The sequence below is a fragment of the Macrobrachium rosenbergii genome, chromosome 4, assembly GCF_040412425.1.
Source record: "Macrobrachium rosenbergii isolate ZJJX-2024 chromosome 4, ASM4041242v1, whole genome shotgun sequence".
Taxonomy (NCBI): domain Eukaryota; kingdom Metazoa; phylum Arthropoda; class Malacostraca; order Decapoda; family Palaemonidae; genus Macrobrachium; species Macrobrachium rosenbergii.
In genome coordinates, this window is record NC_089744.1 from 1,415,697 (window position 1) to 1,443,087 (window position 27,391).

A 27,391-nucleotide genomic window follows, 5' to 3' on the forward strand; every position below is an offset into this window, starting at 1 on the left:
CGATTGTGATTTATAAATCTATTCTATAGCAGTGATGATAAAAGCAATCACACTTTTAATAATACTGTAAGTTTAATAGCAATAAGAATGATAAAACTTAGTTAATACTTGTAAATAACATTATGAGGTAAAAATATTTAAACCCACTTTGCTAGTTTAAGACAGAAGGTACATTATGCGTTTTTAAAAATACCTTTTGAAATTTATGAAATGCATTCAGTGAATAAATAGCCGTTTCATTTCCGGGGGAACTGTAATCGTTACTTCGAACTCCTGTCGCGGGAAAGCTCGGTTTGTGAGACGTCGTGAAGATAATACGACTGACAGTTCTTCGTTCACCTACGTAATTGGATGAAGTAGGGGGGTAGGGCCGTCAGCGCACCTCACGTGGTGCACTGTAGGTATTACGTAAGGTTCTTTGCAGCGTCCCTTCGTCCCCTAGGTGCAGCCTCTTTTATTCCTTTTTACTGTACCTCCGTTCATATTCTCTCCCTTCCATCTGACTTTCCACCCTCTCTAACAATTGCTTCAAAGTGCAGCTGCGAGGTTATCCTCCTGTTACACCTTTCGGGCCTTCTAACTGTCAATTTCTCTTTCAGTGCTGAATGACCTCATAGGCTCCAGCGCTTGGCCATTGGCCTAAATTCTGTATTCTATTCTGTTCTGTTATCAATAAATTAGAAGGGACTTCTCAGGTGTAAGTCTTGTGTTAAAATTCGAGATGAGAAACTACGAGAGGTTAAATTATTTATATTTTTATCCATTTATTTGAATTATTAATTTATCCGTTTTTTTCTTTTCTAATAACTGATTTCTTCTTCTTCTTTCTGTATTTGCTATTATCTTCTGTAATTTTTTTTTTAATGAACACCATATTCTTAGGAAGCTTGAATTACAAGTCAGTGGGCCCTGTAGGCTTGCTCCATGTGAATAGGGGCTTATCTTCTGAATAATAATAATAATATAATAATAATAATAATAATAATAATAATAATAATAATAATAATAATAATAATAATAATAATAATACTGTAGTAACTGTGAAGAAATTCACAACGTTTTCAGTGTACATTTAAAAATGTCTATTAAACGAGAGCTTTCGAGAACCTTCTCGATTCTCTTTCTTTTGTATATATATAAATATATATATATATATATATATATATATATATATATATATATATATATATATATATATATATATATATTTATATTAATGTATATTTTCTCCGACATCATTGTGGATTTCTTCATCATTTTATTGACTTCACGCGATTGCGAGATTTTTATGAGTAATAATAGCTGCAAGAGAGAAAGACGGAAACCTTTCATTATTATGAGTATCGCTTAAATGTTGGCAAGATGCTTAAACTTAGCGGAAAAGAAGGAAAAGGAGAGAGAGAGAGAGAGAGAGAGAGAGAGAAAGAGAAAGAACTAATATAAAGAACTTTGACATACGACGAAAGAAAGCACCAGAAGGAAGTCCTTTTTATCTCAAGGGGGGAGTGACGTCACGATTTACTGCAGAGGAATTCGGTGTCCTTTTTTGGAAAACCACTGTAGTTGGCATCCTTTGGCTCGCACAGTTAAAAAAAAAAATAAAAATCTCGCGATACTTACGTTCGCGATGTTAAAAAGTCATTTGAACCAAGATTAAAAATCAAAAAAGGATGTTGCCTATGTAAGGTGCCTCGGCTATTGCAAAGTTGCAAACGTCACAATGTGTGTGTGTGTGGCTTTTTTTACCTTTTTCATATGAGCAAGAGTTTGTCATTTCATATATATATCTGCGAAACAGCGGTCGCTAATGTGGTCATCATTAAGGAGGTTTTCTTACACTCAAAAATTGTTCATTTTTAGGTTTCCTTATTCACCATAAGCTTAAACAACACCTTGAAGACTTTTTCTGGTTTCTTCAGTGTAGCGGCTACAGATTATGTCCAATTTCAAAATCGAAATGAAGGATTCAATACAAAGTGATGATTTTGCTTCGTTTCATTGCTATCAAGCTCCTGGTAGCAATGGTCAAATGCCGGTTTGAAAGTCGTGATAGTATTCTAAAGTAACTGTGATCACGGCTTTCAACTAGTTTAGACAACAATCGAATTTCTCGGCTAGTGTATGCTCACCGGACCACTACAACAACATACGATTTATAGATACATTTCAGAATACTTTTTTATCTCCTTTCCCCATTCTCATAATTTAGTTTAATTCTGAACTATAATGTAAAATCTTGATTTCAGTATTGTCTTTCCTAAATTAGAGCTTTGTGTCAAAGTCGTCATTTATTTATCTAGTGAAGTAAGGAAAATTTTTTTTCATTTTTCATTTTTTTTTTTTTGGTTGGGAAGGAAATCGTAGCGACGAGTAAATTGACTGAAAGCATTATTATCTCCCTTTTTTTTAATCTTCATTCTCTGTTACTGATAATTAGAGTATCGCTTCGCGTGCTCATTCTTTCAGAGAAGTTTCCAAGTCCCATTGCCGTGGTGGAACGTTCGTTGATCTTTGTTATTTAAAAATACACTAAAAGATTTCAGGCCATGCAGATGAAGGTAATAGAGAAACCTTCCACGAGGATCACCTGATGGTAAAGAAAAAGTTGATCACAAATCTAATGTTATTGAGAAAGACGTTTGGAAATTTGTTATCATGGACAAAAATGTTGTAATGGAATGTTGTTCATTAGTGAGTGAGAAAGGGGCGTTTCAGGTAATTGTTATTTTATAAAAAAAAATATAATATCTGCTTATTGCCACTGTATAAGAAACATCTTTTTCTAGCTTCGGTAAAACTTGTAACCTCCAGCAATACGTATTTAAAACGTCCAACATCGAAATTTGGGACCGTCATACCAGCATTTAAAACTTTTGTAAAACATTCTGCATAAAGTTGCCGGCGTTCTGAAGCATTCAAGGTCTAGTTACAGCCTTTGTCAAACATCCATTATGTAAATCCAGCTTCTGTATGCATCGAACTTCCAGTTATAGCCATTGTAATACATGCAACATCAAATCAAGGAGAGGGGTTGTCAAAATCACAACCGAAAGTGTAACTTTAAATTACGGAGAATGATTCCTTTTGGCAGTCAGGATTTAATACCGTCATGGTTTGCAGTTTTCCTATGTACTTTCTTAATGTGTTATTATTATTATTATTATTATTATTATTATTATTATTATTATTATTATTATTATTATTATTATTATTAATTTGGTCAAGATAGAAAAAAAATATGATGAATAAAGTCAGCTGACATTACAACAGTGTGCACGCATTTTGAGTGCAGGCAGTTGATGTCAGTGTTGAGTATTGTGTGTATTTAACTCCTGGCAATATTATACACAACATATATTGCCAGAGAGAGAGAGAGATAGGGGGGGAAGGGGGAGCTATAGATACCGAAGCGCTGGGACGAAAACTAGTGAGTGAGAGAGAGAGAGAGAGCTGGAGATGCCGTGAGCCTGAATCACGGGATTACTTTGGGAACACTTGCAACCAGCGCATACTACTGTCGTGTATGAAAACCCGTCCATCACTGTGAAGAGATCGGGCTCCAGTCTATCCTGCTTGTCAAAATGACGGCAATAATTATGATATTGATTATAATAATAGTAATAGCAATAATATTGATGGTGATTACCTGGCTGGAAAAAATAATATTCAAATGGCATTGCTGTTCAGCAACACTGCTTGTATAGATATATATATATATATATATATATATATATATATATATATATATATATATATATATATATATATATATATATATATATATATATATATATACACACACACATTATATATATAGGTATATAAATGGAAAGAAACGATGTGTTTGATGTAGCCACACATCTACTTGATGGACATACTCCATGTCTTCTCTGATTTTTTTTTTTGGGTTGTGTGTGTGGGCCTTTTGCACGTAACTACAAGAATGAGATGACTAGCTCAAAGGACCTTAAATTAAGAAGACTATAAACGAACAATTTATTTACGTTATGTTGGTCATAAAATGGAGTCGCAACAACGACCGTCATGGACGGTGAATCGCGATGATGAAGAAACATTGGGGTCAGGGAGACAGTCGAATTATTCTTCCATTCACCAAAGAAAAGAAGAAGAGTGATTAAGAGTATTCTCTGTTTTGATCTTTTGTGAACAATTGTTTGTGTACACGAGTTCAGCTTTTGTGAAATATGAGGCGTAACTCTTATTATGTCGGGGAAACAGACAGGAATTTAGACAAACTTCTCTTCGAATATAGAAAAGTTGTAAGAACGCATGACACGAATAGTATTTCAGTCGTTCATTGTTGGGTTGGAAATCACAACATGGAATTTGATCATTTTGAAAAATTGTCAAAAATATACAAAAAACGCAGTTATGAAAGGAGCATTAATTAACCCAATGCCCACGGTGGTTGGAAATAAATAGTAGTTAGAAAAAAACCTTTAAGGTGGTATATTAAGTGTTGAATAAAATGGATTAAGTGTTATATAAAATGGACGCCAGGTGAGATTTGCAAGGATAGCATATATGAACAAATTCTCAAGAGTTCTTCAATTACATTTATACAGACGAAAGGGGTAACAGTCCTCGAAATCTAGAGAATTTTGCATTTTGTCAACAAATGCTCCAAAAATCTACGCAAGAAGATCTTTTTCTCACCTGCCAGCTGCTGGTGTAAATACTGTATTCGACGTGTAAATCACTTTACGATAATGGAAATTCAAGTTCTTTTCAATGTTAGTTTTAAACTATTTAAAATATGTAAATACTTCATCTAAAATGTGTATTATTCACCCAATGATGGTAAATGTCAAAGAAATAGCTTTACGCTCCAGGTCTAACTGCCTGGTGCCATTAGTTAAGTGTGATGTGAGTGACACTTAATCATATTTTCTCATTTATTACACCAACCATGTACATTGTATGTGCTTTAACGTAAACTGTATTCGTATAGATGGAATAAAAACTTCTTTATACCTATATGTATGATTATACTGTACCTATTCGTGTTTATGAGAACAGCAATGCACGCATGCCTATTAAAGCAAATCACATACATATACTTATAAGTTGACACACACACAAATTTACCACCAGCAATCTATCTGTTCAGATTAAAGCTGCAACAGTTCATTATATTCCCTCCACCACGAGTCCTAATCCGTCCTCTCGTCTCTCCTTTTGGACAGACAAGCGAAGCTGTAAAGATTGCGACAAAGTTCTGAGCGAATTAGAGACGATAGACGATGACACGGACAGGTTCGGCGTCCACTTCGTCAAAGTGGCCGACAAGAAGTTGGCCAAGTCCTACGGGGTCAAGACCTTCCCGGCTCTCTCCTTCTTCAGGAATAAGGAGCCCATGCATTATGAAGGTGAGTCACCTGGTGGTCTCTTGAAGAGTTTCATGCAGCGTTTCTCAGGCCCCTAGCTGTAACCCCTTTCCTTCCTTTTACTGTACCTCCTTTGATATTCCCTTTCGTCCATCTTACTTTTCCTATCTCTCCTAACAATTGCTCCATAGTGCAACTGCGAGGTTTTCCTCCTGTTACACCTTTCCAACCTGTTTCCTTCCAGCGCTGAATGACCTCACAGGTTCCAGCGATTGGACTCAGGCCTAAATTTTATATTCCAATTCCAATTCCTTAAGAATCTGATAAGGTCCCTTGGCTGATTCTAGTATGCTCTGCTAATATAATTAGCTCAGACAGGCAAGGCTATGATAGGATAAGCTGTGCAGAAAATTATATATATATATATATATATATATATATATATATATATATATGTATGTATGTATGTGGTGTATATATATATATATATATATATATATATATATATATATATATATATATATATATATATATATATATATATATATATATATATATATATATAGCTAATAGAATCCTGCTCACAGTCTGCAGAAGATTTTATAAATGGAAGAATTTGAATTACACAATTGACCACTTTTTAGTTTTCTGTATAAGGAAACTTTTGTGCCGGCTTTATCTGTGTGTCTGCACTTTTTCTGTCCACCCTGAGATCTTAAAAACTACTGAGGCTAGAGGGCTGCAAATTAGTATGTTGATCATCCACCCTCCAGTCATCAAACATACCAAATTGCAGCCCTCTGGCCTCAGTAGTTTTTATTTTATTTAAGGTTAAAGTTAGCCATAATCGTGTGTCTGGCAACGATATATACGGGCCGTGGCAAAAGTTTCATGGGCCGCGGCTCATACAGCATTATATCGAGACCACCGAAAGATAAATCTATTTTCGGTGGCCTTGATTATATGCTGTACAGAAAACTCGATTGCGCCGAAGAAACATTGGCGCATTTTTTACTTGTTTTTTTTTTTTTTAATCTTCAGTCCATAACGTTCACATGCATGCGACATAATTTGTCAGCAAACTGTGCATAGAGAGTAAACAAGGATCTTTTGTCATGGATTTTCTAGCAGTATTAGAAAGAGGTCAGTTGAGCACGTCATCAGATCAATAAAAACTTTTGTTCTCCTTCTCCTCTTCCACAGGAGACCTGATGGACGAAGCAAGTGTCCTCGAGTTCTTGACCAGCTTAGAGGCGATGGAGCTACCAGACCAGATCGAGGAAGTCAACGCCAAGATCTTAGACAAGATCGTTGAAGACCAGGAGTTCGTAGCCGTCTTATTTTGTAAGTTTCAAACCTGAAGATCGCTCCTTTCGGTCGTCCTTCCCTGCCTCTATGCCCTTTCCTTCTTCTTCTTCTGTTTCTCGTAGGCCGTAGAGTACTACACAGTGCTTCTCTCACGTAGGTCTAAAGATTTTCACTTTGTTAGGCTGAGAAGTTCGCTCGCGTGGTTACTACATGCCTTTATTTATGTTTTATTTCAAACGGTATTATGATGACAGTACTTCTAGGTTATTTAGTCACAGCTTTAACGCAAACTAGAGTTGATGGTGTAGGAACTAACACGTTAAACTTACGTTAAAGTGACGTTAATATGGTTGATTAAACTTTTGTGAGTTCCAAGCGTATCAGCAGGATCACAGTAAGTTGTAGCATTAATGACCATTAGATACTTCTTCCTGGTCAACTGAATTTGTTTCCGTGTGACGCTCTTGTGGCATGGGAAGAATTTTCTAATACCCTTGATAATGGGTTTCCTACAAACGCTTTCATCTAATGGTCAGATATTTCTAAGCCATTTATCGTCACAATAAATTCAGTTAAATCATGAATAATCGCAGGTGAAAATGGAAAGAATTTCACGAGGGACACTGCCAGTTTTTTGCTACACAGTGATGTTTATTGTCTGAAAAGGATCTTAATATAATTAGTTTATAAGGAAAAGAATGATATAGTCAAAATTATGTAAGTGGTTACATTGTAGCCTTGATGAGTTACCTTACCTGCAAGCTGAACACAAACCAGTCTTGAATTAAAAACATAACTGACTTAAAAATACACAGTTACCCCTTAAATCCACAATCAGCATCGAATCATTATAGACTAAATCATTATATTGACTACCGATAATTTCGAGATGCATTCAGCACTCATTGTCCTAATACAAAGAATTTGACAAACGGGTCTATCTTTGGGACTATAAAGTAGTGCAGGTATTATCAAGAAATTGCTGACTGAACTCCGAAACGGCTCTGTCGCAGACCTCATTGAAAGAGTACACTGGAAGTTGAGAATTTGGGAAAGGTAAGTAAAGCGAAAGCGATGTGGCTTATCATTGAACTGTTTCTAATAATTACCAGGGTCGCCATTGTCAATAGCATATTTTCTGTACTAAACATTGGTTTTTACAGATTACGTACCCTATCGTGAGTTGCATTGTGTTATTCGTCCACTGAACTTTTCTGAAAATGGTTTCCAGAAATCAACGGCTTAACATTAGAATTTTGTTACTATCTCGTCCCGTCTTACTAAGGTATCAGTTGGCTTTTTACTCAGAGCTGTTGTAGAAATGGGCAGATGTCTAGTGTTTAAAAATCTATGGTGGCCTCATTATAGCCAAATAGCAATAGTCTTTGTATTTACTGTAAGTTTATTGTCTGTGTTATTTAGAATAACTAGAATGTAATTCTCGTTATGTGTATGCAGTTTATCATAGATAAGGTGTCCCATATGAATGTTTGAATATGTACTGTAGTTTACAGTCAGTGCTTACCAGAGAGTTTATGCTGGGCTAACAAATTAAAGTGTTATGCTGTGTCGTGGAGCAAAAGGATTGTGTACTTTACCTGTTCAGATCTATCCTTTCCAAGAGCATTACAGATAATGAAATAAAAATGGCAGAAGCATAAATCAATAGTCATCACGTAGATCAGTCACACTTCTGATCTCTCTTGCCCAAAACATCTTTGACACATTAACTTGAGAGTTTCTGAATCACATTTATCTGTAGACAAACATCATTACAATCGCTTCATCGCTTTCCTAGTGTGGAAAAAATTGTAGAGTCTCAGAAACAGAGACCTTCACTGCATAAATTCCTATCCCTGGGCTAGCGTTAATAAGGAAAATATTGTCACGGCAGAACATTTTTCATCCAATTTGATATGACACAAATACATACGAGTTTTGGTGCTTTGTCTGATTCACGCGGAAGAGTCCCAGACACAGTGATTCTGTTTTTATAGCCATATATCTGTCTGGTTGGAATCAATCGCGAACACTGTTGTCAGCAAGCACAAATGGTGATGGACTTTAGGAGAGCAAAATGTAGAGGAAAGGTAGTTCCTCGGGTAACTGTCTGTGTAAAACCATGTGTAAGGGAGGTCTCAGACGCTTTCATAGGAATTTCGTTTTAAAGTGAAGGTATGTATATATATATATATATATATATATATATATATATATATATATATATATATATATATATGTGTGTGTGTGTGTGTGTGTATGTATGTATGTATATATGAGTGTGTGTGTGTGTTATATACACAAACATACAAATATTTAACATGGAAGGTTTTAGTTCCCAGGTAAAATCGAAGGCTGCTTCTAAAGTTTAGACTAGGAAATTGTAATGGCCTTGTCGACACTAAAGACTTTTAGTAAATAAAAAAAAAAAGTATCTTGAAAGACAATAAGTTGAGCTAAAGTAGGAAAACCACCTTGTAAAATTTATTTTCAGTGATGACCGATGTCCTTCAGTTCCGATTTTCTGTGCAGATATGACGTGTAAATTTAATTCGCTATTCATTTATCCCCGATAAGGAGGTTATATTTTTGACTAGTTTCATTTTGTTTCTGTCGTGTTGCCGTATCTTGGAAGGATTATGCAAAAGTCATGTTCTGTAATCGTCTGAATTGTCGAGTGAAATCAGCTGACCAGTAGGAAACTGTTTTCGGAACGAAGGTGTGAATGGGCAATAAGTGCACTGGTGTGTGACCCTATAGTGGTTCTCAAACTGGGTGCCGTGGCACCTTGGGGTGCCACAGACAGTGCCTAGGGGTGCCGCAAGATTGTCATGAGTTTTGTCTTGGCTAGATCATCTCAGTGAACATTTGCAAAAAAAAAAAGGTTTGCAGAAGTCTTCATATAATTATTATCAGTGTGTCTACTCTAATATGTTCACACACACACACACATATATATATATATATATATATATATATATATATATATATATATATATATATATATATATATATATATATATATATATATATGTAGTACGGAAAATAATTTTATTCATTAAATAAGAAGTTAATTCATGCGATATGGTGGGATGGTGAAGAAAGGGTGCCACGGTAATGATTACATTAGCTAGGGTGCCATCACTCAAAAAAGATTGAGAACCACTGCCCTATACACATTCAGGCGTACTCCACTTTAGGCCAAAGCACTATGAAAGCGAGAATTGACTTTGGTGTCCCTGTCATATGAGTCGAGAAAGCTGTGCAGGATCCAAAGAGGAGACACCCCATGGCCATGGTTACAAAGGCAGCACCTACTGATTTTCATTTTTTAGTTAGTCTCCGTATGACGTGCCTTCTGTAGCTTAACAGTACTCACCTCTCTGTACCACCCATGTCCTGCAGGTTACGACGGTGAATCCTGTAACCACGGAGAACGTAAGTAGATCGCAGCGGAGCCCTTGAAGTTCCTACTTCCCTCTGTCAAGGAAGATCCTTACACCATTCCTCTCTAGTCCCATCCTGTCCAATTCTCTTGAGGTGGTTCACTCACTCCTCGTCATCCTCCTCTTCCTCACTCCTCGTCATCCTCCTCTTCCTCACTCCTCCCTATCTTCCTTCTTTCCTTACCTTTCTTCCTTCCTTCCTTACTTCCTTCCTCATTTCTCTCCTTCCGCTGTTCGTTCATGTGTAGGACCCACGTTGATTATTTTTATATTTGATTTGTAATATCACGATTAATCCTTTTCTTTTTTTCGATTTTATGTTACTTTCTTTTTCAGGATGAAACGATGCTCTATTTTTTTTTTTTTTTTGGTAATGTTTTGTTTCTGTAGCAGAGTAGCAAAGTTTATATGCAAAATAACCCGAACCTCTAACAGAGACCCATTCTACTGACTAGTGAGACTTACAACTTATCAAAGCAGAGTAGATGAAGGCGTAGGTAGATTCTTGAGAATTGTGGTAGATTAGTTGCCTGTTCGTAGCCAGTTCTTAGCGTGGTTGCTCACAAACAGCACGTTTGTTTCGTTGATAGATAAATCTGATGACGGCGTCACCAAATAGTTTGGTAGAAATGACTAATTCGGATATATGTAAACGTTCTTCAAATAAACGTCGAATAAAGGTATCATAAAAATGATTTTTGTACATTAATGCCATTTTCTGTTCTTACTAACAGATTAAAACGCTCTAAATCAATGTTCCGTAAGGAATATCAGTTCGTTAAATAACATTGGTTCAGTAATTAACATTCTGAAATTAATTAACTAGATGGCAGCTTAATATTCTTAAAGCATGCTGAGCATTTTTTTTAAAGAGAAGGTTATTTGCCTAAGATACTGATGTTTTTCTCATATTTTTATGTATGTATATATAGACCCTTAATAATACTTTGCCTTAAGGAAATTTTGTTTTTGGTAGGAAATTATTCCCTGAATTGCCTTTCGGTGCTAATTGTGAATATGTTTTTGCTAGGGACTTTTTTTTTATTATTAAATTCTAACCGTCATAATGCAAGTATGTGTATGTATCATATTGGCATAGAGGCAAAAAAATTTTAGCCAAGAGTACTTTGAATTTTGTTAATATGCATCACTGTTTTCTCAGCAATATAAATATTTCTTTATATATTTTTAATGTTTCCTTGTCTTTTAATAAATAGTTAGTGGGAAGTTTGCTCTTTCTGTTTTCTGAAAGATATTTACATTGTATTTTCCCCCTCTTGAATTTCAGTCGGTATCATTGCTTCAGTATTTTATTCTAAATAGGCATTTCCTCTTCCTTATCTCCTGGTTGTATTCCCTTAAACGTGCTTTTCGTTCACTTAATGTTCTGAATGTCAGTCTGTCTGTCTCTTTAAACGCTTCAAGTATCATCTGAAGCAATGCCTTTTATCGGAAAAATTTATAGAAAACGATGATCGCGTTTTAAAGGAGGATCGTGTGAACCTCTTGTTAAAACCGAGACGCAGGTCGGAGCTTTCGAGGTAAATGAATATTATGTGATAAAAGCAATGGGGAAACCTGTCCCCTCGTTCCGTCTAATCCAACTGCGATGTGTTAGCTTCTAGTGTGCCTAGATTAGTTTAAAAAGACCACACGGCATCTTGTCGCGTGTGTGTTATACCGCACGTGTCACATCCATTATAGAGGCCTTATTTGTACGCAGAGCGGGGAGAATAAACGGTTTACCCACAGACCACTAACTGGCTAAATCCAAGAATGAGCAACATTTCCACATGTACTTGAAGTACACCCGCAGAATCTCGGGAATGCGCTATTGGGGGAGGAGACAGTTCTCCCAACAATTTTGACGTTATTTTTCTCGCAGTGTCTTTAGTCACGATACACGGACTTGATTAAAAATCTGCAGGAAAATCTCAATTAAATTGGCTCTTACAGCTTAGTATCAAGTTCGCAGAACTTCGCTCCATAATTAAGCAAACATTACATCACTTCCGGAGGCTGGTGTTGCCAGGTAGTGATTCATCCATCTTGGCCGAATGTCATATCCAGCGGAGTTATTACGCCAGGCAGATAAAGAGACGTATTCGCATAAAAGGGCGCAATTGAAGGCAGCCATCGGGACTGTGGAGGACGCGAGGGCGGGAGAGGGAGGTGGGGAGGAAATATGATGACGTCATCATATAGTTTGCCTTGCCAAGAATCACATTAGGTTCCTGATAGTCCGACATCCGGAGTGACACACGCCAGTACCCCAACAACGATGATGGGCCTTTTACGCTATCGAGCGTTGCGTGTTGACTTTCTTTGACTGTCCCTTCATTTTTCTCTTTCTATCTTGAGAGACATTATTTTGCCCCTGTGCCCTTCATAGAGATAGAGCTATCCAGTTGCATTACAGTTCTGTCCCCCGGTTTTTAGTTTATCGAATCAGGGTGATAGGTAGAAGGCTTAAGGCAAGGCCATCTTGAAATGAACTGTACGAGCTGATGCCCACACCCCCTTCATTTTATTTGATGTTTACTTCGCCATTTGGTCTTGAAATTAGTGATGAAAAGTAAATGTCAAATGCTTGTGGTCTTTAGATCGGTGATAAAAAGTAAATGCTGTTCGGAATCAGCACCATCATCTTCTCCAGTAGAATAGGCCTTACGTCACGGAAAGTGAATAACCTGCTCCTGCGTCCGCGTTGATCCCGAACATCTGTTGACCTTGCTGGGTACACGTATCCCGCAATTTCGAGACAGACGCGGACAGGTGCACATATTATACGGGTTACTGAGGCCGCGTGGATTTGAGTCTTCTGACGTTAATAGCAAATTTGCGATTGTCATTCGCCGAGGAGAGTCGTGTGGCGTTTGTTGACAGGTATCGTTCGCTGTGGAGAATTCTGAAATGTGGACGGATTCGTGGTTTCGGTTAATTAATGAGAGAGAGAGACAGAGAGGTGGATGTTGAGGGGAGGTGCAAAAGAAGTATGATTAAAAATTACTTTCTACGAATGGCTCAGAGATTAGGGTGGGTCCCCTAAACATGTGAAAAATCTACTTGTGAGGAATGTCGGGTTGGTTTGATAATGCAACACATCTGTTGCTTAAACAAATCTCACGTTTGTGTATATATGTGTATCAAAATCATAAACCACATAGCGTAGAGAACTCACTGACCACTGCAATATTGCCTTCAAACTTACGATTTATTTTCTTCTCAAATACTCTGATTGCCTAAAAAATTCTATGACTTTGTTCTTATAGCAGCGTACCAAAAATCACGTGTGTACCGACCTCGGAATTTAAAAAGAATGGGAAAAATGTCTTCCGATGAATAAGGAACGTGGAATGTTTGTTATGGAAATGGAAATAGGTATGTAACCATCGGCATGTTTGTTCAGGGATCAAAAAGAAAGCACTCACGGAGAGAGAGAGAGAGAGAGAGAGAGAGAGAGAGAGAGAGAGAGAGAGAGAGAGAGATTCAAATATATATCAGACAGGACTGTTTAGCATAAGACTCACTAAGAGAGCACTCACAACACACTAGAGAGAGAGAGAGAGAGAGAGAGAGAGAGAGAGAGATTCAAATATATATCAGACAGGACTGTTTAGCATAAGACTCACTAAGAGAGCACTCACAACACACTAGAGAGAGAGAGAGAGAGAGACAGAGATTAAAATATATATCAGACTGGAATGTTTAGCATAAGACTCACAGAAAGCACTCACAACACAGTTGAGAAGCTGAGAGAGAGAGAGAGAGAGAGATAGATAGAGATAGAGAGAGAGAGAGAGATAGAACACCCTGTTAATATTCCCACAGAAACTTGTACCGCGAATGGCATCAAAGAAAGAAGCCGCCTGAAATACAACCAGCTCAGCTTCTCCTGAGGTAATAATGGTTCTATTTTGGGGAAGGTCGACACCGCGGAGGAACTGATGTATATATATACCTCGTTAAACTTTGTCGGTCGGGGGACGTCATACGATTGACATTATAATACTCGGCTTACTTACGTCTTCCTACGCGGGGATCAGATGTTCTAAATTTAGACGTAATTCTTGAGGGATTCACTTGCTTTGGAGATCGGGCAACTCAAAGAAGAAAATTGAAAGCAAGAAATTTGTTGCTCGTATTATTTGGCGACAATTTCGGGTATAATTTTCATTGTTTTATATAAATATACATTATATATATATATATATATATATACCACACAATCTAACAAACTAAATAAGTATTCCTGGTGCTATATATTTAATATATATATATATATATATATATATATATATATATATATATATATATATAACAAACTAAATATATGTGTATATATATCCTATATATATATATATATATATATATATATATATATATATATATATATATATATATATATATATATATAAAAGCTAATAGAATGCAAATAAGCATTTTCTAAATTTTCTAGTCCCGTATGCATGCGTGAGCATTGTCCATTTGCTTGTAAACAAAATCACCTGATCTTTCCATAACAATAATTAATCAATCATTCATTGACGAAAGTGTTTAAAAGTAACGCAAAAATATATAGGATACAAAATAGAAATGTTACAACAACAGGACCATCACCAATATATCAATACGGATGTAATAATACTAGTAATGTTTGACAACGCGCTAATGCATGGTTACTAATGAACGGTCAGGAAATTCCGAAGAGACACAAATAAAAGATAAGAATAGGTCGGGAGGGGAGAGTAAGAATAGAACCAGATGGAGGTGACGTAATTCCTGTTTCTTTTACCTTAACTGGGCAGCGTGTCTTGACAGATGCATCATGGCGTCAGTTGTACAGATCGGGGTATGAGAGGAAGTGCAAGAGGAAGATATATACGTGTATGTATGTATGTATACATATATATATAAATATATATATTTTATATTATATATATATATACATTGTATGTATATATATATATATATATATATATATATATATATATATATATATATATATATATATATATATATATATATATATATATATATATATTTATATATATATATGTGTTTGTATGTATAATGTATATACCAATATATGTATATATATGTTTGCATATCTCTTTTTGACTAGTCTCATTTTAAAGGATTTTCCGGCCCTCGAAGTTGCTCCATGGAATGTCTGATCATCTGTTAGGGTAAATTCAAGAAATAACGTTTTGGGGGAATATAACTGAGGCCATGCCGAAAGTAGGATTGCAGTTCACGGACAAAAGAACTGAATATGATCTAAATCCTGCTGTGGATGCAGAAACACTTTGTTTATGTATATTTATAATTGTGAAGTGCTTTTACGGGATTGCTGATGGAAGAATGTTGGTGAAATCGGTTACGAGCCAAGAAGGTACCAAATACTTTTTTTTTTTTTTCTAGCCTCGACGATGAAATGGGTCATTCTTATAATAGGCAAATCTTCCGGTTGACAAAAAGAAAACATTTTTCTTTTTATTTTTTTAAATTCGGGGCCATTCTTATAATAGATAAATCCTTTGGTTGATTAAAAGAAAACATATTTCTTTTTATTTTATTATTTTTACCTCATTGCCTAAATAATAATCTTTTTAAATCCTTGCCCCGATCATAAATTAGGTCTTTCTTATAATAAATAAATCCTTCGGTTGATTAAAAAAAAAAGGAATTTTTCTTTTGATTTTATTTTATATGTTTACTTCATTGCCCAAATACTTTTTATTTTTGTTTTAACTTCTTGCTCCGATGATGAAATGGGCCATTCTTGTAATAGATAAATCCTTTGGTTGATTAAAAAGAAAAAAAATTTCTTTTTATTTCATTTTCTTTTTTTACATCAATGCCTTAATAATTTTTGTTTTTTCTTTAAATTCTTGCCCAGATGATGAAATGGGTCATTCTTATAATAGGCAAATCCTTCTCGGCTGATAAAAAGAGAACATTTTTCTTTTTATTTTTTTCAATTCGGGCCATTCTTATAATAGACAAATCCTTTGGTTGATTAAAAAGAAAACATTTTTATTTTTATTATATATTTTTCTTCATTACCAAAATAATATTCTTTTTAAATTCTTGCCCCGATGATAAAATGGGTCATTCTCTTAATAAATAAATCCTTCGTTTGATTTTAAAAAATGGGGATTTTTCTTTTAATTTGTATTTTTACTTCACTGCCTAAATAATTTTTTTTCTTTAAATTCTTGGTTAATTAAAAAAAAATTTATTTTTATTTTTTAATTCATTGGGTAAATCATTTTTTCTATAAATTCTTGCACCGATGATGAAATGGGTACTCTTATAATAGATAAATCCTTTAGCTGATTAAAAAGAAAACCTTTTACTTTTTATTTTATTTTTTTTATTTTATTTTTTTAACTTTATTGCCTAAATAATTTTTTTTAATTTTTGCCTCGGATGATGAGATGGGTAATTCTCATAGTAGTTAGATTCTTTAAGTGATTAAAAATAAAAACATTTTTCTTTTTATTTTATTTTATTTTTTACTTCACTGGCTAAAAAATTTTGTTTTTTGTTGTAACTTCTTTCCCCGATGATGAAGTAGGTCATTTTTATAACAGATAAATCCCTCGGTTACGTAAAAAGAAAACATAAAAAAAAAAATTTTTACTTCATTGCCTAGATATTTTTTTCTTTATTTTAACTCTTGCCCCGATGATGAAATGGGTCATCCTTGTAATAGACAAATCCTTTGGTCGGTTGGAAAGGAAAGGTTCCCCTTTTATTTTGTTATATTTTACTTCAATGCCTTTGCCTAGGTAAATTCATGTATCATATTCACTCAAGCTTAGGTTGTCAGAAAAAGACATATTAGTGCTGACATCACCCTTAACAAATAAGTTGCAGTCTGTCAAGCTACGAACTTTAAACAGTTCCACTCATTTTTCATTAACTGAGTATATGGATGAGAGAGAGAGGGAGAGAGAGAGAGAGAGAGAGAGAGAGAGAGAGAGAGAGAGAGAGAGAGAGAGAGAGAGAATATCCCAGGAAGTTAAAAATGTTTTGTTCCCATTTTAGTGATGAAGTGTTATTATCCAGATAACTTGGAAATTCCTTTCTATATCACTGTCATGTCAATAGGGAACATTTTCCTTAGGAATGAATTTAGAATTTTTTCATTTGAACTGAAGTGAAAGTGACATACAAATGCTAAATCCTGCTTTTTAGTCTCGTCAAGTATGCGTTTGATATCGAAATGATCTTTAATCTTAAGGTCTTTTTTTTTTTTTTTTACCTGCCAATTTTTGTTTTTAATTTTTGTTTTTAATTTTTTACCTTATCATTTCTCCTTTCACCTTTATATTTATTTTCTGTCATTATCGTCTCTCTTTAATCATACTAACTTACTTGTTTGATTTCTCGTTGAATTCACTTTTCCTTTCAAATTCCACTCGTTTATTTGTAGTTTTCTTGATTTCGCCCGAACTCACTCTAAACAGCTCCTGACGAAGTGTTATCATTAACCCAGACAAGAACGAGTGTCGCCGGTGCGTGAAGGCCCTTCAGGAGCTGGAGAATGTGGACGACGACGCTGATCACCTCGGCATCGCCTTCGTCAAGATCAACGACCCGGAGCTGGCCGACGAGTACTCCCTCGGGGCGCTGCCTGCTCTTGTCTACTACAGGAGGAGGATTCCCGTCGTGTATGATGGTGAGTAACTGAATAATAATAATAATGATAATTATCATTGTTATTGTTATTTATAATACTTATTATTATTATTATTATTATTATTATTATTATTATTATCATCGTTCTGTTTAACTTTACCCTTTTCATTCATTTACATAGCCTCCACAGATGTGATTCATTGCTGAATGAGTATTATATCGTGATTGTCGCTATCATCGTTTTTCCTTTTACTTGATTATGTTGTCATACTTCATTCCGATTAATTCCGACTTGCGAATGGAAATCATTATGATTAGTCTGTGTCAACAGCGAAATGTCCGTTGTGAGAAACGATTCTGGCAGATAATTGTCAAGAATTATGAGCTGTAGAGGTAAACACCTTCAGAGAGAGAGAGAGAGAGAGAGAGAGAGAGAGAGAGAGAGAGAGAGAGAGAGAGAGAGAGAGATGACTATTATTATTGTATAATAAGAATTTACAATGTCTTAAATTTTAATATTTGCAAAAGATAAGATATTACAATTTATTTATATAATTGTGGATTCTTATTATACAGCAGTTTTACGCGGCATTGTGGGTTTATTATTATTATTATTATTATTATTATTATTATTATTATTATTATTATTATTATTATTATCATCCTATTCGACTGGGTGGTTTTTATAGTGTGGGGGTTTCCTGGTTGCATCCTGCCTCCTTAGGAGTCCATCACTTTTCTCACTACGTGCGCTATTTCTAGTAGCACACTCTTCTGCATGAGTCCTGGAGCTACTTCTGCATCTAGTTTTTCCAGATTCCCTTTCAGGGATCTTGGGATCGTTAAGTATACCTTGGTTTAACCAGACCACTGAGCTGATTAACAGCTCTCCTAGGGCTGGCCCGAATGATTAGATTTATTTTACATGGCCAAGAACCAATTGGTTACGTAGCAACGGGACCTACAGCTTATTGAGGAATCTGAACCACGTTATAACGAGAAATGAATTTCTATCACCAGGAATAAATTCCTCTAATTCTTCATTGGCCGGTCGGAGAATCGAACGCGGGTCCAGCAGAGTGCTAGCTGAGAATGATACCCAACCGTCCTGTGAGGAACTTAACCTAGCGTTCCTATGATTATGGGTACAGTTTCCACTGGCATACAACCCATATCCTTTTTATTTTTATTTTCGGGTCTTGATACTTATCAATTTTTTTCCCTTTCTTTCTCATCTACTCTGGTATCCCATGTTATTGCGACATCAGTGAGTGATACTTTCTTCTTGATTTTGTCAACGTCACGTTTGGTCTATTGGAATGTATCACCCTATCTGTTCTGATACCAGTAGTCCCAGAGGATCTTCGCCCTATCGTTTTCTATCACTCTCTCAGGTTGTTGTTCGTACCACTTATTACTGCAAGCTAGCTGGTGTTTCTTGCACAGGCTCCAGTGGAGGGCTTTTGCTACTGAATCGTGCCTCTTTTTGTACTGGTTCTGTGCAAGCGCCGGACATTCGCTTGCTGTGTGGTTTATGGTCTCGTCTCTCATATTGCACTCCCGGCATATGGGTGAGATGTTTTTCTATCTACTGTTCTTTGGACATATGTTGTTCTTGGGGCCTGATCCTGTGCCGCTGTTAGCATTCCTTCTCTTTCCTTCTAGAGTTCTCCCCTCTGTAGCCCATGTTTTATCGCTCGCCAGTTCTTTGGCCTCTTTCAAATAGTGTCCATGCGTTGGTTTGTTGTGCCAGTCCTCTGTTCTGTTTTTCATTCTCCTGTCTCTGTATATTTCTGGGTCTTCGTCTGATTTTATCAGTCCTACTTCTCATTCACTCCTTGGCCACTCGTCTTCACTGGCTTTCAGATATTGCCCCATTACTCTGCTCTCGATGTTGACGCAGTCCTCTTGTGCTCAGTAGCCCTCTCCTTCCCTTCCTTTTCGTGTTATGTATAGTCTGTGTGTATTTGCTTTCGTCTGCAGTGCCTCGTGTATTTTCATGTGTATCCTAGTTTTCTGGTCTATTATTGAGGATGGTAAGAATGTTGACATCACAGAAGAGTCTTATAGGGAAGCAAGCATTCACAAAATAAAAGAAAAAAAACGGAACTAACGAGAGAGAAAGCTAGTCAATCAGTAAAGATATAGATCAAAATTAGTTCAGAAATAAACTGAGCAAAGGAACATAACGCTTTTTTACGGCACGTTTTGAATTGCGAGCAGCGAAATCAGTAGTGATATGTAGTACTAGGCAGTTTGATGTGATTTCGCTTCAACAGAACATGAGTGCTGAAACTCTGAAAGTGAGTAACAGGCACTACCCGGAGGCATAGACACTGGAATACGGATGAACTTTCCGGCAGAAATAAAGTAGAAGCGCTCTGGAGGGTGGTGGCTCCGTCAGTGCACCTCGCGTGGTGCAATCTTACTTAGGGGTGTTCGCAGCGTCCCTTCGGCCCCTAGCTGCAACCTCTAAGACCTGCATATGGGTTCATCCATCTGATTGACCCTGATAACGATTGCATCAAGGTGCAACCTGGAGGTTTTCCTCTTATCACACCTTTCAAACCTTCTTGCAGTCAATTTCCCTTTCAGCGCTGAATGACCTCATAGGTCCCAGCGCTTGTCCTTTAGCCTAAATTCCATACGCTGTTCTGAAGCGGATGCATAATGGGTTCAGTCTTAATTGATGATATTGGATTGGAATGGACTCCCTTCTCCCCTGGCATCACCGTGCCACAAACAGTTAGGTCTCATCTCCTGATGCTTTTGAATAATAATAAGAAAGGGCTAATAATAATAATAATAATAATAATAATAATAATAATAATAATAATAATAATAATAATAATAAAAATATTCTGTAGGCCTTCAAATCCTAAAATGAGGATGATATATTAACCCTTCATTCTGCAGAACTGTTCTTATAACACTCATACTGGAAGACTTGATTCCAACAAGAACAGTTCTGCAGAATCAAGGGTTAACATCATCCTCATTTTAGGATTTGAAGGCATACGGAATATTATTATTATTATTATTATTATTATTATTATTATTATTATTATTATTATTATTATTATTATTATTATTATTATTATTCAAAAGAGATGAGCCCTTCCTTATGGAACAAGTCCACAGGGGCCACTGACTCGAAATTCAGGCTTCCAAAGGAGATGGTGTTCATTTGAAAGAAGCAACAGAATGTAACAGAAAATACAGAAAGAAGAGATCAGTTATTAGAAAAGGAAACAGTGAATTAAGTGAATTACTAAACAGATAAAAGAAGCAAGTACTTTGTTAAAATACAAGGAGAAATGATGAAGGGCAGCATTGCATTGCATCTTCTCCTGAACTTCTGAGCTTCCAATTGAACAGTACTCTTCTGACAGCACCTTACACCAGGAATTGTTAAGTGGTCAAAATCCATTCAGTGCTTGATGCTTGATGCTGGAGTAGGATCATACTAAACTTCGGTGAAACTTTGTGATACTGTTGTAAACACCATTGAGAGTATTGCTTTCGGCAGATGGAAGAAGCTATTTATGAGCTGATCTTGTTACAGAGTTGTATCGTGTCTGCAACTTGGGAAACTTTGATGATACTTTGTCTGTGAGCTCCTTAAGCGGAGGGTGCCGTCACTTCTCACGGGGTGCACTGTAGGCATTACTTAAGGCTCTTTACAGCGTCCCTTCGACCCCTAACGGCAACCCCTTGCATCCCTTTTACTGTACCTCCGTTCATATTCTCTTTCTTACATCTTTCTTTCAGCCATCACCTAACAACTGTTTCATGGTACAACTGCGAGGTTTTCCTCCTCTTACACCTTAAAACCTTCCGTACCCACAATTTCCATCTCATAGGTCCCAGTGCTTGGCCTTTGGCCTAACTCATATTCCATTCCACTCTTGTCCGTGAATGTTACGTTTGCGTTTGCAGATGCACTGCCGATATACCGAAACAAACCTAGAAGCACTTGCAGATTTTAACCAAAAACATCGTAAGAGCGAAAGACGACTTTGCGTTTTGACGTTTGCTGAAGTGATCACTTATTGATGATAGTGTGTGTGTCAGCATTGGCGACAACCTGGTTATGGCGGGATGAAATTTACGGCTAATTGGCATCGTCCCAGAACTGACAAACGTTATATAGAGTCACCGTGCAAAGGCAAAGGCAATCGCAATCTTGACGACAAGGGAGATATCTGTGTCTTTGTGTGTTTTTGAGCAGAGAGACGCGACTGAGCGTTAGGTGGCCTTTTTCTGCCTTTCTGTACGTTTTCTCCATCTTTCAAAATGTTCATCAACGCACCTTTTATAAAGTGGCCGAGTTTGGCCTTTGAAGAACTATATTTAAGGATAATTCAGCCATTTAATCAGGGAGGCTTGTTGTCAAATCGTATAACACTAGGAGCAAACAAATTAAACTGTTTGAAAGGCAATGTTGATTGCAGCATGTCATTATAATCTGCTTATTCGCATAAAACAGGTCTTGCTAATGGTGAACGTTATTTCTAGACAAGCGGTAGAACTTAGAGTTGAGAAAGGAGGGTACACGCTTCGACAATGAAATCAAAGCTATAACGATTTGTTGGTGCAGATTCGTGGCGTGAATGGCTCGCCTTCAAGCGCTTGGAGAAAGAAGGGATCTGATCTTTTTTACAGGTCATTAGGAACCGATTCAGTACGTTACATCTTGACACAACTTCCGAGAATCTCTTTTGCCGTCTGCAAATAGCTCTTGCGCTCTGTGGCTGACGATCCTCAGAAAGCATTTCATGAAAGGGTTACGTAACTCCAACTCGGGGGCTCTGTTACGTTGTAGGCCGGTGCAACTGATAACAGGGACGATCTTAAGGGAGCAGTTGCAGATGTTTATTGCTGCATTTTTTTTTTTTTTTTTTTTGCATGCTTTGGTCGGGTGGGAGTCAGGAGGGAAAGGAGTGGCGATGGGTGGAGGATTTGAGGGCAACAGCTTGAAAGGTACCACTTTTCACCTCTCGTTAAACAGTTTATTTGATGGTTTTGTAAACCGGTCATGTGTTATCCCATGTTAGCAGGCTCACGATGTGTTTTATTGAAGGGAAGTAAGTCTGGCTGGCCCGTTTCCCGGGAAGCGCGAGAATAAATTATATCTTTCTTAAGTTGGTGGGTTTTGTAAAAGGTGTGTGACCCAGATTCAAGGTAGGAGGGTAAAATCTCTAGAAATCAGAATGGCTGAAAAAAGACCAAATACTCCCATTATCAACTTAGAAACCATTCAACCCGTCTTCAGCAGAGCCACACAATCAAAGAAGGGTCATGTGAGAAGGGGAACAAGACCTTAAAAAAAAAAAGGAGATAAAAAGACTCAGAATAAATAACCTCTGTTCTTTTTCCCACTAAAGTAAATGACGAGGGCCGACAAGGAAGTAAGGGAGCAGCTGCCAGGTATATAGAATTATAGGTATGAGCGCCGTTTGGGAGACGTGCTGTGTGCCAATTGGGACTTAGAGGCTCTCTCTCTCTCTCTCTCTCTCTCTCTCTCTCTCTCTCTCTCTCTCTGTGGGGCTTCCTGCTCAAGACGTCAGAAATTCCTGTACGATCGAGAAGTCCCGATGTACCTGCTGATATTTCCTCCGTTTTGAGGGCATTCAAAGAAATGGGTTTTCTGTAGTCCCATAAGATAGTACAATCGTCCATCGGAATGCTGGGATGCTGTTTTTAAACAGTTGTTCGCAAGTACGAAGTTCTTGTTTAAAAACCGCAATCCGTGTTTTCCTCTTTGAGGTCATGGATCTAGTTTTCCACGAGTGTTGTAGTACGAGGTTACAATCCCCTTAGCCGTTTCCGTCGTCGCTGTGACCCACCACAGTTGAAGAACGACCAGTTGCATAATCTGTTAGTTATGTCTGTGGAGGTTCATTGAGTTCTAATGAGCCTGATTTGCTTCGCTCGCTCATGAATCGAACCCAGCACCCTTTTACTTATACAGTGCACACATACATACATAGCCTACATACACACACACACACACATATATATGTATATAATGTATAAATACTTAACAGTAAGCAGCAATGAAAGAAAATGGAAAGTGCGAAAAATTATTTTGCTGAATGAGGATAAGAAAAACGTCTTGAATAATATCACACACGCTGAGCACCTGGTCGAATGCCATAAGCGCGAATACTAGGTAAGTGCGTCCTACGAGCAACGCGTTACTACACCGCGTGAAAGTAACTACCCTTGCGCAGAGAGAGAGAGAGAGAGAGAGAGAGAGAGAGAGATTCGTTAGTGACAGAAATCGTTTGGGAGTTAATGAGTCTTGGGTATTTCTGGCCCTAATCATCCGAAGAGTTATATTTTTTTTTTTTTACTGAGTGACGTAACCTTCGTCCTGTTTTCGGTATCTCGTCAGGATGATTGGGCTAATTGCACTGGGAATGTGGTATGTTTTTTAAACGAAAAATAATGTAGACTGGACGTTACTGTTCAATATGCAGCATAGAGAAGTATTATTATTATTTATATTATTATTATTATTATTATTATTATTATTATTATTATTATTATTATTATTATTATTATTATTGTTGTTGTTCAGAAGATGAACCCTATTCACAAGGAAACCTACAGGGGCCATTGCCTTGAAATTCAAGCTTCAAAAAAGTATAGTGTTCATTTGAAATAAGTAACAGAAAGTAACAGGAAATGAGACCAGCTATTAAAAGAGAAAAATAAATTGACAAATTAACAATTAGAGAGATGAAAATTTTAGCAAATGATCAAAATACAAAGGAGGATTTTTTTTAGGGTATTATCAGCAATATGGCCTCAGAAACATTGTTCCTGTTGGCATTCATTTTAGTTTAGCAAATAAAGAGTAAACTATGCCATTTGTTAAAAGTCCAGTAGAAACTGAGACGATTATTTAACCAAATTCGCTTTTTTTTTTCTCTCTCTGCTCCATGATTTTCTTTATTAAGTTTAATTGATTTATGAGAAGAGGCTGCCAAACCAAGCACTGGAACGAATTAGGCTATTCAGCGCTTAAGACAGTGAAAAAAGGGAGTTGGAGTGGTTGGACAGCATAACAAAGAGATCCAGAGATCCAGAACAAGGCTCTTAAGGTGGAACTGGGAAAAAACCCCACAGTTGCATTAGGAACCGATAGTTAGACAGGTTGAACAGGAAGGCTGAAAAAAAGAAGCGGGGAAATGTGTAAAATAACAAGCTAAAAAGTCGGGGCAGCTAGGGCCCACAGTGCGCCACAAGAGGTGCACTGCCAGCACTACCCTCCTACGGGGTCTTTGCAAGGGTAACACATTACTTTGTCATTCTGAATGTTTGTCGTTGGTGTTACATCCGACGGCAAGTGTTCATTTCCACGGGACTTCGACATGTGTGATTTAATCTGGCCAGAAAACTAGACACAGGTGATACAAATATTGTTAGTGAAGTCCCCCGTTTGTAGCGAAGTGATGGCATTAATACCATATCCCCCAGATCTTAAGTTCCACCGTTAACGAAATAAACGTTGTCTTGTGTGGGTATCGGTACCTTCCGAAATCTTTATCTCTCAGACGAGATTAATTGAAGTGGTGGTTTTGTAAATGATCACCGAAAGCTTCCCAGTTTGACCCTCTTCCTCATGCTCCATTTCGGCAACTGTTTTGATTTTGACATTTCCATTGGTGTCATTTGCAGCATATCATTGCAATTAACTAGAAAAACATGAGGTTTCATATTCCTATATAATGGTGCCAAAATCCAAGTTCGGTCACTAAATAAAAAGGAACAGTAATAACTAAACTTGCTGCCAGCGGATGAGAAGTAAATGAGGCCTTTTAATAACGCTAAAATTGGTGACCTTTTATTATGCTAGGCCAGTTACTGATCATATGAAGTAGTATGATATGAAATTAGTTCCTTGTTGCTGGGTCAGCATCAGATGATTTTAGACAGCTACAATAATTCGTCAATTTCCGTGGGGGTCAAGTCAGGTACGGCGAAATGATCACATGAAGCGGAAAGGCACTTCAGGCCATTTATTGCTGAATCCCTCATTCCTTTATTTGTATAAATCCTCTCGAAACTAAGGGCCACTTCCTTGAACGACGCAGAAGACAAAAATGTTAAAGAGAAACTTCTGCGTCTCTGATGGCTGATTTTATTTATGGGTGTTACCATCTTCGCAGTTGGGTGCTGATGGTGGCTGGCCAAACGCTTCCAAGGGACAAGAGGTGGTGGGAAGGGCGTGTGCGTGATTCTGCCTTGTGGGCGGGAGAAGAGGGCTTGCATAAGTGCCTCCTTCCTTGTCGCCTTTTGGTCGTTCTGGGAAATTAGTTCGCTCGTTACGACAAATATGGAGATGTTCAGGCGTGGAAGTCGTTCAGGCGTGGAAGTCGACAGAGGCCCTGTTTAGAAGAGAAAAAATGTGTGAAGGGAGGTTCGAGTAAATACGACAGTCAGCTTTAATTAGAAATTAATGATTAGAAAGAATTAATCGCATTAAATGCATAAGTTCATGAAGTCTGCTTGCACAACCATATACCCCCCCCCAAAAAAAAAAACGAATGTGCGCAATATTTGCATACTTGAATAATTATTTATCCTCTTTATGTACACACATATTCTTGCACAAATGTCTGTATATGTTTTAACAGGAAATATGCCTGAAGGAAATGAGGTATTTTATAATGGCCTCCGGGATAATCATAAGCATACAACGGGGGGAAAATAGAATGTTTTTTCACAAAACTGTGAAGACATTCTTTAAGTTTATGTCTTATCTATTCCTTGGCAGAGAAGGACAAAGGGAGAGGCAATCTTCATGGTATTTTCTAGGTTTTGCTTAGAGAGGACAAGATTAAAAAGGAGGAAAAGAGTGTGATCAAATACGAAAGGGAGGCACAAACTTGCATTTTTCACAATGGAAGACTCGGGGAATACAGAAAAACTCGAGATTTCCATACCTTGGCATTTGCTGTCTTGGGAGGGAACTTTTAGTTGAAGTAAGGCTCTTAAAGAAATGACTGATCTCATTTGGACCATAAAGCCTCAGCACAGTCATTTAAATCTATTCAGCAACAGAAACACAAACACATTACACATATTTTCTTTAAAAGTCATGTATACACACGCTTTTAATCTCTCTCTCTCTCTCTCTCTCTCTCTCTCTCTCTCTCTCTCTCTCTCTCTCTCTCTCTCAATACAAACAAACGCTAAGAAACAACAGAATCAAACTTGCAGTTTTTAAAACAGTAGCTTGCATTGCTAGATAAAAGGCCAATCATGCGCATGAAGATATGAAAAAACTGATTAGCGCATTTTCGTCTTGCATCGAGTTTGTTGCAACTGTTACTGACGTAGCCAAAAGCCTTTTGGATCAGTGCCACTTGATTGATTAATGTTTCAAAAGAACGGTCAGCTGAAAGTCGAGTGACTTCGAATTTTTTTTTTTTTATGTATTGATTTATGAATGCAGCACTTGCCAAAAATTATGGGTGACGTAAGGGAACTAAAAAAAAATAAATAAATAAAAAGCAAGAATCTCTGGGCTAGGGTGTTTGTGCTAAAATTGGGGGACGGAAACTGCCTCGAAAACAGGTTGATGTTCGACAGCCAGCATAAATACTAATATTATTTATCTTAATA

General features: G+C 37.0%; 1 protein-coding gene across 2 annotated transcripts in view; it reads left to right on the plus strand.

Annotated features, from left to right (window-relative positions):
• The window catches only part of LOC136829395 (trichohyalin-like), a 95,390-nt gene that overhangs the window by 40,349 nt on the left and 27,650 nt on the right, over positions 1–27,391 (plus strand). The window contains exons 2-5 of one of the 2 annotated variants that reach the window (XM_067087892.1): positions 5,208–5,390; positions 6,552–6,692; positions 10,062–10,094; positions 17,610–17,792. In XM_067087892.1, the coding sequence (XP_066943993.1) occupies positions 5,208–5,390; positions 6,552–6,692; positions 10,062–10,094; positions 17,610–17,792 (540 nt within the window). The remainder of the gene's footprint in view (positions 1–5,207; positions 5,391–6,551; positions 6,693–10,061; positions 10,095–17,609; positions 17,793–27,391) is intronic. The other variant, XM_067087900.1, reaches the window with a different exon arrangement.